This window comes from Scomber japonicus, chromosome 10 (assembly GCF_027409825.1).
Source record: "Scomber japonicus isolate fScoJap1 chromosome 10, fScoJap1.pri, whole genome shotgun sequence".
Taxonomy (NCBI): domain Eukaryota; kingdom Metazoa; phylum Chordata; class Actinopteri; order Scombriformes; family Scombridae; genus Scomber; species Scomber japonicus.
In genome coordinates this window covers 11,154,275-11,171,370 of record NC_070587.1, presented here as the reverse complement: position 1 = coordinate 11,171,370, position 17,096 = coordinate 11,154,275, and the positions used below count along the sequence as shown (strand labels likewise).

At 42.6% G+C, this 17,096-nt stretch overlaps 1 protein-coding gene across 3 annotated transcripts; it reads right to left on the bottom strand.

Moving 5' to 3' along the window:
- Positions 1-177: 177 nt before the first annotated feature.
- Positions 178-16,475, bottom strand: virma (vir like m6A methyltransferase associated). 3 transcript variants are annotated; one of them, XM_053327172.1, is made up of 27 exons: positions 16,394-16,475; positions 15,839-15,951; positions 13,639-13,725; positions 12,700-12,748; positions 12,455-12,617; positions 12,228-12,347; positions 11,530-11,781; positions 10,234-10,961; positions 9,873-10,010; positions 9,515-9,741; positions 8,870-9,397; positions 8,628-8,782; positions 8,426-8,508; positions 8,197-8,290; positions 6,639-7,027; positions 6,378-6,533; positions 5,953-6,188; positions 5,615-5,864; positions 5,083-5,300; positions 4,822-4,951; positions 4,428-4,571; positions 4,180-4,334; positions 3,851-3,947; positions 2,890-3,056; positions 2,446-2,795; positions 675-818; positions 178-578 (listed from the first exon to the last, which is right to left on the bottom strand). In XM_053327172.1, the coding sequence occupies exons 1-27, from the start codon at positions 16,454-16,456 to the stop codon at positions 367-369; spliced, it is 5,448 nt and encodes a 1,815-aa protein (XP_053183147.1). In that variant the 5' UTR covers positions 16,457-16,475; the 3' UTR covers positions 178-366. The 3 variants fall into 3 exon arrangements, with proteins under 3 accessions (XP_053183147.1, XP_053183148.1, XP_053183149.1); XM_053327173.1 differs by having other exon boundaries at positions 11,560-11,781; XM_053327174.1 differs by lacking the exon at positions 11,530-11,781.
- Positions 16,476-17,096: the final 621 nt, after the last annotated feature.

The window sequence follows — 17,096 nt, the reverse complement described above, 5'->3', positions numbered from 1 at the left end:
AAAGCTTCGTCAGTCATTCACTAATTTTGTCTTTTCATACCATTCATTTGTTTCAATCAACAGGAAAGACTCAAAACTGTCACTTTCTCCTTTTGTTTTTAAACTCAGTTAATTCAAGTTTGACTTTTTTTAAGGCAATAAGGACGAAGATGATCGTTTAAAAACACGAGTGTGAACTCAGTTTCTATGATCTTTATTCTCTGAATATAACTCATGATAACAAAACATAAAACATCAACACAAAGTCTGTACGTCATTGTGACAACATCATCCCACCACGGACACGTTTCCATGGAGACAGTATATCGAATATCCTGATTGGTCCATTTGTTGCCATGAAAGGCTGCAGTCATTGCCCAGGTGACTTTACCTGGTGAAGGAGCGAACGTGTCTGCCCCTCCCACCTCCGCTCCCTCCCCCGCCACTGAACTTGCTCCCCTGAGATCCTCTGCCTCCTCCTCCACCTCCCCCACCACCTCCTCCAGCACTGCCGCCGCCTCCTCCCCCGCTGAGCCACGAAAGCCCGGTGCCTCCCCTGCCTCGTGGAGCACGATCTCGTGGAGCCAGGCGATATGCACCTGGGAAATGGGAGGCAAAAGAACAGTGTTTTTAGTTCAGTGTTTCAAGATTCATATTACAAAATCAAACAAAAGTCAGAGTGTTTACACGCTTACTTGCAGGGGGTTGTCGGGAGGGCAGAGGTCCACGTGTGAAGTTGCTCTGGCCTCCGCGAGGTTCACTGTAGGTTCCTCTGTGAGTGACAGCTGGGACTTGGCCACTCCACGATGAACCTCGGCCTTCTCTGCGAGTGTAATTACCTACAGGACCATAAAAAAGGTTTTATCACCCTCTGCTGGCCTTCCTGTGGTTCTGACCTGCAGTGTGCCCAAATTCCAGACTACTACAATATAAACTATACTATTGCTTTGACTTAACTAACAAGGTTTTTTGTTCTTCATTAACAGATCAGTTTGATCAGTTGTCATCACTTTCAGGGTTTCTCATGCATTCATGTATTTGTGATGCCATGCCTCAATAAATCTTTGCCCAAATTGATTACTGGAGCTGCGCACCTCATTCTCACGCTGGCTCTCTGATATACTCCCAAACAGACGCAGAAGCACCTGCACCGACTCGTTCTCCCCCCATTGCAGACAAACACCATCTTCTGAGCTTTTACCCTGCAGTCACACCAGCTACACTTGAGAGGCATGGTCGCACTAACTCCACTTAAATCTAAGATCACTTTGTAAATCGTCGTCCAAACACTGTAAAAACAAGAGACTCCATGGTGCATTCAGGACCACCTCGTAAACTCTGTAATTTACATTGCTTTATGTGGCAAAACGTGTGAAAGTTCATGGTGCGTTCCTATTTTTTTGCTGCAGCAATTTTAATAATTCGATGCTAAAACCATTAACGACAATATGCCATTAATTTCTACATCAGCATATTAAAAACATTCAACAACCCCCACCCCACCTTTTCTGAGCAAATTATATCTGCTGACGAAGACTTTAAGATGCAGCTGAAAGCTCTCACAACTTGGTTGGGCCAAAAGAAAACATTTGAGGACGTCAACGTGGTCTTTGGGAAACCATGATCAACATTTTTCTGACATTTAATGGACCAAATGACTAATCAATTAATCAAAAAAATAATTGACAGATTAATCAACACTGAAAAATAGTAGTTAGTTGCATCTCTAGTGTTGTCACACAAGAGCTTTGTCCTTCAAACAACACAATCAAAGTGTGAGTGACACATGATTAATGTGTGGACATTAGCTGAGGGGCTCAAGTCATGTAACTGCACTAACTTGTAAGGTCAAACAGGTTTTATGGCGCTTTTCCACTACACAGTTCCAGCACGACTCAACTCGTTTTTTTTTTGCGTTTCCACTAGTGATAGTACCTGGTACCTGATACTTTTTTAGCTCTGCTGAGGTTCCAAGCGAGCCGAGCCGATACTAAATGTGACGTCAACAGACTGCCGGCCACTGATTGGTCAGAAGAGTTGTCGCTGGCAGAGTCATGAGCCGTCCCACACAAGAATCAAACCCGGCATTTTTAAATACCGTCAACAGCGTAACAGTCATTCGCTTCTCTTCTCTTGCTTTGTGTGTGACAGAAAGCCACATACAGCAGCAAGTACACCATCACCTCCATGTCCTCCATTGTTTATGTGTTTGTGTTGCGTATAAAACAAAGTCAAGGCAGTTTCAAGGAGCCGTGCTATGACAACCCCGCCCACGTTGAGTAGGTACTTTTTTGTAATGGAAAAGGTCCTTCCTGGAACGGTACCGAGTCGGGTCGAGCAGTGCTACAACTGTATAGTGGAAAAGCGCCATTACAGACACCAGAACATTTTTTAATAATATTATCACAGCAGGAAGGATTGTGAGTGGCTGAAACTATATGTGTGTGTGTCTGTGTGTGTACTTACCAGACAGTAGTACACCTTTAGGTTGTGGTGGAGTGAAAAAGCGTGTCTGGCTGTGAAAGGTGGCTCTGCCTCTGTTGCCAGTGAACAGTCCTCTGGTGGGGGGTTTGGGGGAGCTCTTAGGTGGCCGTTTAGGGGGTAAAAGACCAAGAGGGGTTGTAATGTCTTTAAACTCTGCTGCCACAAAGTCATCCACATGCATACTGGGAGGACGGGAAGTGTTCTGTTTGCGCTGGCGGAAGATATCATGGGGCCGGTTGAGGTTTTGTCCAAAACCTCCTCGACCTCCGCGGCCACGTGGAGCAGCCATGATGTGGGCTCTCTTAGCAGGTTCAACGTAGTCTGATTTACCGCTGCAAAGACGAAGGAATGAGGAATCAATATTCAGTGAGTTGATTGAAACAAGTTGAAATTCAAACAGAAACTGTATGGGTGGGAGCTCAGTACCTTGATGTAATGAACGTCTCGTGCTTGTGTTTGCCGAGTCGAAAGCCTTTTGTAGCTTTCGTGTGACCAGGAGATGAGGGCTCAGACAGGAAGGAGCGCTCCAGCTCTGACTTCAGGTCCAGTTCTGGACAACACTCCTGAGCCAAACCCACCAGATCCACCTTCACCTACGACAAAGAAGATTTTATGTTTCCAAAATGAGCCCATTAACACTGAATTGTTTGTCTGATAAATCAAATTCTCCTTTAAGTCCTACACAAACTATTTATAAAAATGTGGCACTGCACAAAGTTGGAAAACACCACTGAGTCAGTAATACTGGAGATTTGGGTAAGTCGGAACATGAAAATGTTTTATAGTGCTAATAGTAATGCATATAGTGTTTCAGTGTCAAACATTTAGATATACAATTAACCTGTTTTTTTAGTACAGATTGTGACACTCCCCTTACAGTAATACAGGAGCAGCACAGAAAGTGTGAGCATGAGCTATTTGAGCTGTTGGAGCTGTGAAGAATACTGCACTGTAAAAGAAAAAGTGCAAAATCGCAAAACAATGTTCCACAAAAGATTAATAATTATATTTTAGTTGTATTTCTGTTGTCTTCGGGTCAATTTTGACCCAAGAGGACAACAGGCGTTAAGTCAAAAATGAGGCATAATTTAATTTAAATGAGGCTTATTGCCCATAATTTCAAATAAATATGTGTAAAACCTACAGGAATAAGTTGGAATGAAGTTGGCTAAAAAGGTCTAACACCAAATTGAATGTCAAACCACACAGACACTTTTCACCTGGGAGGACTAAAGTACAGTCGATGGGAAGACAACAGGAGGGTTAATTATAGTATTTAATATTTAGCAAAAGAACCAGGATTATAATTTTTGCCATAATTATGAGGCACTAACATGTGTTCTTGATTCTGTGAGTGTGCATACTGTGTGTTGCATACACCTCTTACCATGTCAAGGTCTGTCTCTATGTCATCAGTTTGGAAAGGAGAGAACCACAGAGCCTTCAGCTGCTCGTCCAGAGCTTCTGACAGAATGAACACCGTCCTACAGGCAAAAAAATGCATCAATATATTTGAACATCTGTATTGGGTTAAATTCTCATTTCAGGGAAAACTGAAGCACATAAAAGTCATGTGTTTTCATCACTTTGTTATGAATATCTAAATAAAAACATCTATCATTTGCAGGATCGTAACTTCCAACCCGTGGTTAATGACTGAATAAATTAAGTATACAAAAAGTATTATTCGTTATTTCGTATCATCAGAAGCAGTACCTGTGATTAAACTGGGCCCCAAGTGTCTCAGGTGCTGGCAGAGTGGGCTCAGTATCAGCTGCAGGAGGCGTGTCTGTGGCCGTCTCCAGCGTCTGCCTCAAAACAATCACATTCTCCAACATCGTCTCCAGTGAATCATCTTCCTTACACAGTTCCTACAGACACACACAAACCGTTAGTTACATTCAAAGGCGCATCAACCCCCATTTACTACTACTGTAAAAATGTTGTGAGTGCATCATTTGTACCGTAATCTGTTTCTCTAAAGTCGGCAGTGGATGTGACTCGGACTCTTCCCACTGCAGCAGAGATTTCATCTCAGAGGCAGTCAGCAACCGTGGAGGAGGAGCGAAGGCAGACTCCTCACCAGACCCCTGGCCCTCCTCAACACACTGGATTAGGACACAGACAGACATTCATGACAGAAATCCAACTATCACACACTGTATACAACTCTGCAAGAGATGCAAACTCTCTTTTTTTATTAGTAACTTAGATGTACATCCCAAGTGTCTCAGTTACTTCAACAGAATGTTCACTTGTATTTACATCTGCATGAAACTTAAACCAGACTTAAAAGCAGCTTGAATGTGACAAATGTAAGAATTTTAAGATTTAAGAATTACACACATCTAAGCTCACCATTGTTTCTGTGTTGAGGATCTGTCTGAGGAAGTCCAGCAGAGCTGAGAGCAGGTCTGCTGAGTCCTTGTTAAAAGACACCAATCTCTTAAACAGTGAGTACAGCTCCGCACTGTGTTTCTTCAGAGCTCTGAAACAACGTTAAACATTTAACTTGAGTCTTGTTGTATCAAGAAAATAGCACAGTCACAAGTAGAAAGAGAAGTGATTGTAAAGAGTCGTTGGTAAAAAAAAAAACAATGTCAGAATACTGCCACTCACACTTTGAGGTGGTACAGTCCGTAGTCGTGCTCTGTGAGGAATGTCAAAGTCCTGATACAGGTGAGGAGAAGTGGGACGCTGCTCTCTGCATTTCCCAAAACCTCCAACAAGGCATTGCACACTGATGACATGATCTCTCGCCCAGGTAGTGCATTGGCCAGAAGTTCAACCTCTGACAAACAGCTTTCACTGGGTGGAGACACCACCAGAGAAATGTCCTAATGAAAACAGTAATAAATATTTATTCTTTATTCTCTGCACTTTGTTTGGCTCTATGTGAATTACAAAGGTTTTTACAATTACAAACAAAAACAGACACAGTCTTCTTATTTATTGTGGACAAAAATGAACATATTTCAACTAAAACCCATCATCAGCATGATGATGTTGATATGATGCGGATGATGGCGTTTAGTTCAAACCGGCTTGTTAAATGAAAAGACTATACATCTGTGAGTGTCTGTGTTTTGTTTGCTTTGAAACTTGCCACAACTGTGCATCTGTTAATTTAATAACTCATAACTTTATTTACCTGGTCACACAGTGACTGTAATATTGTCCCCACTATTTCACTGCACTGCTGCTGCTGTATGGAGTGAACAGTGGGAGGAACCAGCAGAGACAGGAGCAAGGGGAACAGATCTGCCAGTTGTTCGTCTCCAGACACAGACCCAGACAGCAGGTGTAACATAGCGCTCTTACAAGCTCTCTGTGACACCAAGGCATCAGTCAAAGAAAGCAGACGCAGGACCTGGCCCCAGCACACACCTTTCCCCTCCGCCCTGCAGTTAGCACACATTACATACATTTAAAATACAATTTACAGCAGAAGCGCAAATAATCAAGTGTGTATGTGTGTCGTTCACTCACGGCTGCAGCTCCTCCAGTAGCAGCTCCAGCAGAGTCTTCATGATGAGTGTTGCCGTGGGTGAAGACAGGTCCGCCAGCTGAACACACACTCTCCTGAGCATAGCTAGCAGGGGAGGGCAGCTAGTGGCGCACACACACCTCAAAGCCTCGGAAAATACTTTCCAATGTGCTCGTATGTGCATGCTCCACAGTTTCCTTGTGTTTAAGGCTACAGCCACATCTTGGACTGATATCACCTAAGGAGTCAAGAATATCAATATAAATATGTACACCCTTGGCAAAGCAAGTTTATTTGTATAGCACTTTTCAACAACAACAACAACAACAACAACAACAACAACAACAAGTACTTTAAATGAAAAATATTCACCCAAAGAAGAAATGAAGTATAGAATAGCTGGATGATATACAAAGAGTTAAAGTACCTGAGTGCTTTGCATTGGCAGTGGAAGAGGCAGGAGCTCAGACAACAACGTAAGGCCGGAGAAGAGGCCTTCAGGAGCTTTCAGCAGTGATCCTAAAACCTCCTTTAGCATCAGAGACCACGTGTTGCTGGCCAGAGTCTCCTCTGTATGAGTGACCTGCAGCAAACATGTAAAATGATTCAGCATGACACTTTCTATACCATATTTGTTACTGAAACAAACATGTCTATGTGTTTCTGTGTGTCTTGCTCATTCACGCACCTCTTCATTGACACCCTGTGTGAAGGTGAGCAGAACATCAACAATAAGCGCCTGCACTCTGGTTTCCTCCCCGTCTAGACGTCCAGATGCCGGGATTGAACACACAATCATGTGGAGTGACACCAACACACTGGCCACACGAGTGTCCCTGAATTGGAAAGCTCCCCCACGGAGCAGCTCCATCAGCATGGTGCGCAACAACCGGAGTGTGCTGATACATATACTGAGGATCATGCAGCGCTGTGGCGTGGGGCCCATGTGTCCATGCATGCGCCATGGTTGCAGGAGCACGCTAAAGAGCTTCTGCAGGACACGCACACATGTATCCAGACCCTCGCCAGAGAACAGCTGGACCCCTGCAAGACTCCACTTGAGATCCCTCTGCTGACCTGTAGAAATAAAGAACACATGCTGAAGAATGTGTACAATACTTTAACAACAGCTGTCACTTCTGTAAACACTGCACTCAACATTAATGTTAAACAGTTAAATAACTGCACACAATTTTTAACTGCATGTAAAACCTTCTTAAAATTAGACAATTGGCCTAAATCAGAAACAGTGAGTACACACAAATCTGTGCTTAAACCATGTGTACGAACATTTTAAGCACAAATCCAGGATTCATCAATATACTCTGATCGTGTCTGTATGTGTTATGGATCTGATGGTAATTTTGCGGGTGCACATACTTTGAGTGCAAAGTAAGAACATTTTTACACACATATTAGTTAGGGGTGTGACGAGATCTTGCAAAGTTTCTCGTCAAAGTGAATGTTGTCTCGCGAAGCTATAATTAAGGGGTGCACAGAAAAGAAAAAAAGACGATCAGTTTTCTATCGCTCATTTGCACGTCTTCTTTTTATAATGTCATGTGTGGATCATTAACCTTGTTACAGCTTCTACCTGCTGAGAAGATCTCAGTCAGAAGTAGGAGATGAGGAGAGCAGCAGGTTAACCTCAGGTCTCTACACTGAGCCTGAGGTAGGAGGAGCAGCTATGGAAGCCTAATGATGCCAAAAGTAAAATGAGTCACACTACCAAATTATAACACTATTTATATGTTGTTCTACTTGTGTATTTATGTGATACAGGATTTGTGTAATTTACTTTTTTATTAGCAATATGTTATAATTTGTGATAATTGGATTCTTTATTTAATTTATATATTATAATTTTTTCTACTCTTTTTCTCGTGATTGTTATTTCAATTAATACCAAAAAGATCCATCTATACAATTTCTATATGGGGAAACCTTTTACAGTGCTGCATACTGCATATGATAATTATATATTAAGAAAGTAGAACTGAAGTAATTCATTACAACATGATTAGTTCAAACATTTCAAAATGCATCTGTATTATTTCCATTTTGTGAATTTCAAATAAAAGAACAGTTATGTATTTCCTCATTGAAGTTTTCTTAAAAATATAGTTAAAATCTCGTCTCGATCTCGTGAACCCAATATCGTGTTTCGTCTCGTGAGCTGAGTGTCACACCCCTAATATTAGTCAATGAGGCCCGATGTGACAACTGAAGAAACATTTAATTTTTACCCTCGACAGCAGGCGGAGGACAGGCAATGTGACAGAGGACCCTGAGAGCAGTGACCAGTCCAGTTCCCTCAGGAGTCAACACATTTTCCACATTCTGAAGTCAAGAGAAAACAAATGTTAAAAATGACATATAGCACTCTTATCTGCATACAGCCTTGACGCAAATATCTACAGAGCAGGAGTCTGTAACGAAGTGAATGAAAACGAAGTGAGGGTATGTATTCTGTACCTGTTTGATGTAGTCTATGAGGGTGGGAATGCTACCGATCTCATAGCGTAGTTTCTCCAAAGGCTCCAGCCATTTACTGAGCTCTGAAATACAAAGAAAGACCAAAACACCAGTCATCAAAAAACACACATATACACACACACTCATAGCATAAACTTTCTTTTAAGGGATGATATGTGAATGCTAGATAAGTAATATTTACCCTGTAACTTGGCATTGGTGTCATCTGCCTTGGCTAAAACAAGTAGTGGAGCAGCATACTGCTCCATCATCCTCAGTTCATTGGAGCTCTGCGCTACCAGTAACACCAGCATACAGGCGTAGTTATACGTCACTGCTTTGCGAGCCTTGGCTTCACTGCAAGAAAAAGGAACAAAAAAGTGAAATCACACCTACAAATCCAAGAAACTACAGAATGAGACAAGAAGAAGAAGCTGTTCTCACCCCTGTCCGTCCTTGCTGTGGTGCTGAAGCAGAGTGACCAGACAGGACAGGTTGTTGTCCAGGCTGAGGACGTGAGCCACAGCGCTGCGGCCAGTCTGGGTGAAGGTCATTAGGTACAGCGCATGGAGCATGCCCAGCACCTCTGCATTGTCCCCTTCTTCTAGCCCTGCTCCCCCATCTCCTCCTGTGGCCACATGGCTCATGAGTTCTGACACACCCTGTAAGGCGTGCAGTGCCTGCATCAGCCACACGCCAAAGCCTTCTTCACCGAACCCAGGCCCTGTGAGACTTCCCTCACTTCCTGTAAAGGTGGTCTCCTCGACCTCAGCCTCGACCACAGATGCAAGGAGTCGCAGTAGCAGGCTGGTGGGAGTGGGCTGGGCCAGAAGGAAGAGCAGACCCGACTGGGTGAGCGACAGGAAGCGTAGGAGCTCTTTAACACCTTGGGTGACACCTAAGTGCCCGGCGGCTGCAGCTGCTGACAACACCACTGTCGTGCTTTCCAGGAAGTGGCATGCGTGCATATACCTGAAATAGGGCAAGTACAACATTATAAATACAATCAATGATTTACAACCAGAGTTTTATAACTTTAAGTCTATCTTTCTAAACTTCTTCGAGTTTTGAATAAAGTTCAATGTGTACCTGTACAGTGCTGGGTAGGGGTCGTCCCTCTCTTGTGGGCCTGTTATTCTTGCAGTAGTGGGGAAGGCTTTTCCAGGGGGCTGTACCATGCAGTGACTGGCCGTCTCTAGCAGGTGATGTAACTCCTCCAAAACCCCTGCCAGCCTATCAAGCTCTGACTCACTCACAGGCGAGGGGCTTAGCGATGGCTCTTCCTCCATGGGGCTCTCACCATCCTCCATCTCCTCCTAAGAACGATAGTCAGTCAAGATCTTTGTGAAAAATATGCTTTGTCTTTAAAGTTACAGACATATATTGAATGTATGTATGTATGTATGTATGTATGTATGTATGTATGTATGTGTGTATGTGCGTATACCTGCTGTGGTTCACTCCATGCTGCTGCAGTTCGCTGCAGGTCAACCAGCACCTCGTACATGTGGCTCTTCTGTATTACGGCGTTGCCAGCTGTTATGACCCTGACTGTTTCTTCACGTAAGTACAGCTGGACTAAATGCTGTGGAGGATAAATAGCTTAGTGACAGATATTTATGAGGCACAAACACTTCACAATAAGTTTAATATGTGCTGTATTTAAATGATCATCGCAGGCTGGGTGTCCTTCACCAATGTATTTTTCAGTATACACAGTATCAGCAGATCAAGGAAACACTTGTTAATGTGTATTTAAAGAAAACAAGTGACAAACGAGAAAAGACTGTATACTTTGTGCTCCTAACCTGATAGCCACTCTTGTCTGACTCTCCAGTGTGTAAGAAAGCCTCCACCCCAGCAGGAGCACTGGTCAGGGCATCCAGAGCTCTCAGGATACATAGCTTCAGTGTGGAAGAGACATGGTCCCTGTGGAGCAGCTCCAGCAGCACACTCAGAGCCCCTTTACGCAGCAGCAATGTGAGGCCCTGCGGACACTCTGCCAGATATGACGCTAGCTTGGCACCAGCTTTCAATTGTCTGAGGTTAAGAGCAATTGGTTGTGTGAGAGCAACCTCCATACTAAGAGCTTGGAGAGTCCACTGGACTAGTATTCCAACAGGATCCTCCACCTCCCCATCTCCCTGTTTAATCATGTAAGCCAACCCTTTGGCTAGTAGTCCAGGTGCTTCTTCCAGAGCTGTGACCCAGCGGGCGTCTCTGTCGTCCCCAATGCTAGCAAGCAGCTCTTTCAGCTGTGCAACGGCCTCAGCTTCCTCTCCAACTGCTGGTCCCTCTGAGCTGGGGTCCCTGGGTTCCTCCACACTGGCCTTCTCAAACTGGGTATCAAAGCGAGTTTTGTATGGAGGGCTGAAAAAGAGCAGTGGTCTGAGTTCTCGCTCATAGGGGTCATACTGGACTGGTGGAACAGATGCCAGATCCTCAGGAGTGTAGTCCATGTCAAAGGTGGGCAACTTAAAGCTACCATTATCCAGGTCGTCCTCATCGCTGGAAATCTGCTCATAGCCATCATCACCTAGCAATGCGAGAGAGACAAAAATTAGGGGAAAATTTGACAAAATGTCTACTGTCTGATCTACTGTAAACAAAATGATGATAAAAATTATTTTGGATATAAAAAATGTGACAATGAGGAGGCCAGCGCTACTATATACTCCCTTGCTTATTCATTCAGATGCTTACACTGACTAATCTACTCACACACGGTAGCATCACTCCAAACATGCAGGGTTAGTTTGACATGCAGAATGTCACTACAGCACAAGCATCAGCCATGGCTGTGAGGATGTGTGAGGTAGACCTGCACGGAACAGCTTATGAACATCCATCATAAGCCTTCACAGAAGCCCAGGCAGGCTAACTGAGAGTTTGGAGCATCCAGCGATCATAGATGAAGGAAGCACGCCAGAGCACACACTTTCTCTCGAACTGTCACTCAATCCCAAATGGACGTGGCTCCCGTGGCCCCCTGGGAAGTTTGATGACCGCATGTAGTGTTGAGGTCAAGGTACCAAAAGGGGTTCAGGGCTGCGCGTCCATTTGGGATTGTAGACTATCCCACTCTCATTAAAGAACTCCCCTACCTTCCTCCATTTCCTCTTCCTCTTCCTCACCCTCATCTTCCTCTTCTTCCTCCTCCTCCTCTTCCTCCGGAGCACTGCCCTCGGTCCGTGCGTCTTCTTCCTCCTCCTGCTCCTCTTCTTCCTCCTCCTCCTCGACTTCTTCTTCTTGTTCAGCGTCTGAGTACGTTTCATCAGCGGGCAGGGACCTCTCAGGTGATACGGCCTCCAGGTAGTCATCACGTCCCTCGCATGGCTCATCTTTGACTACGCCCACTGAAGATGTCACAACACAGTCCAGGGGTCACAAAATGTAGCCAAAACATTCATATGGAACATATACGCATACAAAACCAGGTATTCATCTACCAAAAAGAGGTATCTTTTTATGCAGAACACCTTGAGGGTCGTACCAATTTTTTTAACTTGTTAACCCATTTACAACATGGCGCTAGCCCTTAATGTCACTCTTTCTACAAGGTGTAACGCTTCATCTGTATTTTTTTAAATGTTCACTATATGCTGTGACTTACTTAAAACTATCAGAGGACATGTTGCTGCCCTTTACCTGTTCAAGAACACAGTGGCAGACTTTCCAAATAAATAATGCTACACTTAATTATATAAAATATCAGCCTAATGAATTCAGCACCTCAGTCATTGTTGATCGATCAAGATCTATTGCCTGAAGTAATGTGACAGCACAGAGCAAATATTCTGACCTGTCACTTGGACCTGCTCCTCATCATCATCATCAGGAGGTGGAGGCCCGGGTGGAGTCCGAGGCCCTCGTGGTGCTGGTCTGGGTGGGCTGCCATTGTATTGGTCGTCTTTTTCCCACTCTTAAAAAACAAACAGTGCAACAGATTTATGAGACAACAAGCATATTGGGGGAGAAGTTGTTTAAGTTTCAGGGAGCACCGCACAGTTGCAGTTTAATGATGCCCACCTTGTTTAATAATCCTTTTGGGCCCACTTGGCTGTTGGGGGGGTGGAGGTGGAGGTGGAGGGGGTGAGTCTTGGTCATGTCCGTGTGAGCGCTCTGCTGTCCCGTACACAGCCAAAGTGAGACTGGTGTACCACCCCCGCAGCACCAGGCCATCTGTGTTTATCTGCACAAATATAAACCTCTCAAGTTACAAGTCAACAAAAAATAAATAAATAATCTTGTTTGAGGACAGAACGTCTGCTTACCTTTCCACTGGGTCTGAACACGATGGACTTGTTCTCATCGTATTCCAGACTGAGAACAGAAAGCAAGACAAGGCAGATTAAAATATCACTGACCACTAACTAGAAGGTACAGCTACAAAGAAAATATCCACTATATGGCCTTTTTTGTTAATAATTAGTCTTAGTCTAAGTTTTTTTTAATGTTGAAATAATTTCATGTAAATGATGTTTAAAAGCCATCTCTCTCTCTCTCATGATTTTCTACTGTCTAATAAAGGCATAAAATCCATAACTGTTATATTTTGGGTTTCAATTAGGACAGTAAAAAGGAACAAATACCACCATAGGAGATGAAAACAGAATCTTACACCACAAGCTGTTGTCACAAAAAACATTTAGCTCATATTTCTGTTTAAGATTGGCGAGATATCATACCAGCAACCATACAGCTAAAACAAACTGCTGCTTTCCCAGCAGAGATAATAACAGGGGTGTGTCGTATTTACAGTTTTCAACCACTCTTACACAATTGACACTTCTAAATACAAGTTTACGCTCTGGTGCGACTGTACACACCTCTGTTATTATGAGGTAAGAATAAAAATGCTTGACTCAAACATTCCTTTACCTGTCTATTTCACTGGCACCTAAAAGTTTTTGAGTCACTCTCAGCTACTGTGTGGGTGGGGTTGAGTTTCTGGAGATACCAGTTGGCTGGTGTAGGAACAAAGACACCTGAATATGGGTGGGTGCACTCACACACAGACACACACACACCCCACTGGCCTCTGAAAAGGGCTCAAATGCTACTATGACTGGTTCTACAGGTCAGACAGACATCTACATCTTAAACACTTTTTAGATCTGGCAAGGAAATACAGAACTGGAAAATGAGGAGAGCCTCAAAGGAATATAGAAACAAAAACAAGAAGGGGGGAAAAACCGAAAAAGTATTCTGACCTGCCCAGTCTGTGGAAGGTGGGGCTGTTGGGTTTGAGGACATTATTGAAGAACAGCTCCAACTGGAAAGCATGAGGAGATGTCTCCCTGGAAACAGAAACAGAACGACACACTCAGTAACGAGACAGTTATCCAACAGGCTTCACTGGTATTGAGTTTTACGTCAACTTAGGAGATGCAGATATAACACATCACATAAATTTGGGAAATGTTAAAATCACAGAGCAGGCCAGTTTTATGGAGATTTCACACATTTGTTCCATCAATATGCAAAAGTAATCTGATTTGTCAGTGAATTAATTTATTATGATCCAAGTACAGAAGTGTCTGTCTGGTTATTTTATTCATTAACAATTTCTTGATTTATTCTCCATACATTTTTGTGTATCACAAGATTAACCAATGCCATATAAAAAGACACATTGGCCAACCCTATATAACACAACACAATGGCCTAATATGCTCAGGTTTGTGCAGTGTGGATCACTGAGATCATCTAGTCAGTTAAATTACATCACACATAACCCAACAGGCTTAGAGGGAATCACGGCCTGCTCAACAATGGAGCTCAGGTGACACATTCTCTCACACAGTGGGCCTCTCTATTTCCTACAGGCACACACACATACATCAGATGTATCTGTAGCACACTAACATCTCCAGAGGTTACATGTCTCCAGCTATGAAGATGAGGATTTCCTGCCATTGGGGATTCAACCTTTACTATCATAGCTATATTCTGTTGATTACCAATCCAGTACCAGAGCTCTGTTTTTCTATAATTAAAAATCTGTATATTGCTGCCTTCATGTTATTGGGATCATTCTCATGTAAAACTGAGTCAGTGGCCTCCAATGACAGAATTAAGTGATTTCTTTAATATTATAATTGTACATATTTTATTACAAACTCGAATTGGAACTAGAGCTTGAAGAAGCCAAACTTCACTGAATTTAATGGTTGCCATCCGAGCTCTTGAAAAACTCTTGAATCTTGAAAAAACAAATTTGATTACAGATATTGACACACTGTGTTTATTCTGGAGTTGTCACAGTTTGGGCAATACCTGATGCACTTAATAAAATCAGCACCTGTGTGTGTGTGATACACTGATCCAACGTATTGGAAGATCCCCGCTTTCAGAAGTATGCGAGTGCCAGTTCATTAGGTAGATCTTAAGTGAAACATCTGCATAATATTTAGTCTAGCCAACATTTAATATATTTAGCAAACATAAGTTGGACAGTTGGAGTATGATTCAACAGACTCATCCAGCCATGTGCCTCAAAGTGCTTGGGGGGACCTTTTATTTCATTCCATCAGCCTTCAGACTATACAACACAATAGCTCCCAGTACATCCCACTCCCATTAAAAAAGACTGATACTGCCCTTACTGTGTAAAACCCAGGAACATTGCACACATACAGATAATATCAGGAACTTCTGCATATTGCATATATGCATATTTATAAATTCCAGATTTATTAACACAGAGATTGTTTGCTGTAGGCCTATACAGTATTTTATTTTATTTTTTATCCATGTTATCACTTTCACCCTTACGCTGCTACTTACCCCACTTTCAAAAGTATGTGATTGCCAGTTCATTAGGTACATCTTAACTGAAACATCTGCATAATATTTAGTCTAGCCAACATTTATATTTAGCATACTTAAGTAGGACAAGACACACAATATGATTCAACAGCTGCAATAAATGAATATAAAGTTGAATTAAGAAGTAGATAAAACAGTTTCAATAGTTTAACCTTCAGATAAGATAAATCTTTATTTAACCCCCCTGGGAGAAACTCAATTGACACAGCAGTACAGAGGGGAAAAAAGTAGCAGCGCAAGGGTGAAAGTGATAAAATAAAATTTAAATTTAAAATATATATACATACAGTAAACATTCTCTGTGTAAATAAATCTGCAATATATAAATGTGCAATGTGCAGAAGTTCCTGAAATTATACATGTGTGCAATGTTCCTGTGATTTACATAGTGAGGACAAAATCAGCCTGTTTCAGTGGGAGTGGGAGGTACTGGGAGCTGTAGCGTTTTACAGTCTGATGATGATGATGTATATAAGTGTTATTACAGGTCTTTGGCATTTGTTTCAGCTGAATACTCTTAATGAACTGGCCACTTCGTGTTTGTGCGCCACCGATTGATAACTTTAGTGCATAAGCTCTTACCCAAATGCTCTGTTGTCAGGTAGGTTGCTGTGTGCTTTGATCCCTGGAGGGATGACCCGTACCTCTGTGACCAGCACCGCACAGGGAAAACGCACCACATCTACGTTGGTTAACTGTTGATGCATTTAACACAATTAACACAAGCACAACATCATAATTAACCACAACTACAACTCAGACCAGTGTGGTCACTTTTGCAGTTTGCTCGGATGTAAACAAGTTGAGGCTTAAAAGTTAGCATTAGCCAGTTGGCTAATTAGCAAACAAACCGCACATGGAGGCAATAGCAAAACACCTGCATGGAGCTATATGTAAAAACGTTAACGAAATGACAGTAAAGTGGTGTATTGGTTATGCTTTGGTGTACAACTTTGCACAACTGTGTAGTAGAAAAATAATCATTATCGCTATAAGCGTTAGCGAAGTTAGCATAGTTAGCTCGGAAGTTGCGCATCACCCTCCAGAAACTCAATACAAATAAGTTTAGTTTTTTGTAAGCATGCACCTCCTCTGGAGTTACTATGCAAGCATGTGTGGAGTTGTCAGGATGGTTACCTCTGCACTCTGATGCTTGAAGGTGTCTAGAAAGAGGAGCTCCGTTGAAGTGTCCCCCGCCATCGCTCTCTGCTATCCGTCGGGCCAGGGGTCAACTTCCGGCGGGGAACACTTCCGGGGTCAAAATGTCTCATTACCGACATCTACTGGTCCATAATATGTCAGAAAATAAAGAATATGCCTATTGTACAGACACAAACGTGAAATATTCAGATTTCTTGTTTTGTCCGACCAATAGTCCAAACCCCAAAGACACTCAGTTTACTTTCATATAAGGCAAACAATGCACCAGAGAGGCTAAAACCATCAATTTTGGGGGGGATTTTTTGGCTTTAAAAATGTAAATAATTGACACATTCAAAAATGCTATATTATTTTAGCACATTTTCTGCGTTAAACAAGTGTTTCGGCTCTAATTTCCCCTGATTATCATCTTACAGTAGCTGTTCTCTTTGGACGGTTATTCTCCGATGTTGACCAATATTTTTTTCATGCATTCTTCATTCTTAATCCAGCATCGTCTTTCAAACCCTGAATCTTCTCTCCAACCATGTAGGTTTCTAATTCATGTTTACTCTCACTATGACTCAATGAATCAGCTTTCATTGTCTGTCTCTTCTCTGAGACTCTCTCACTTCTACTTCAAGATTCTCCATCCCTCTGTCCAATCCTTTTTTTTTACCTGGAAAAAACATCAACAAAC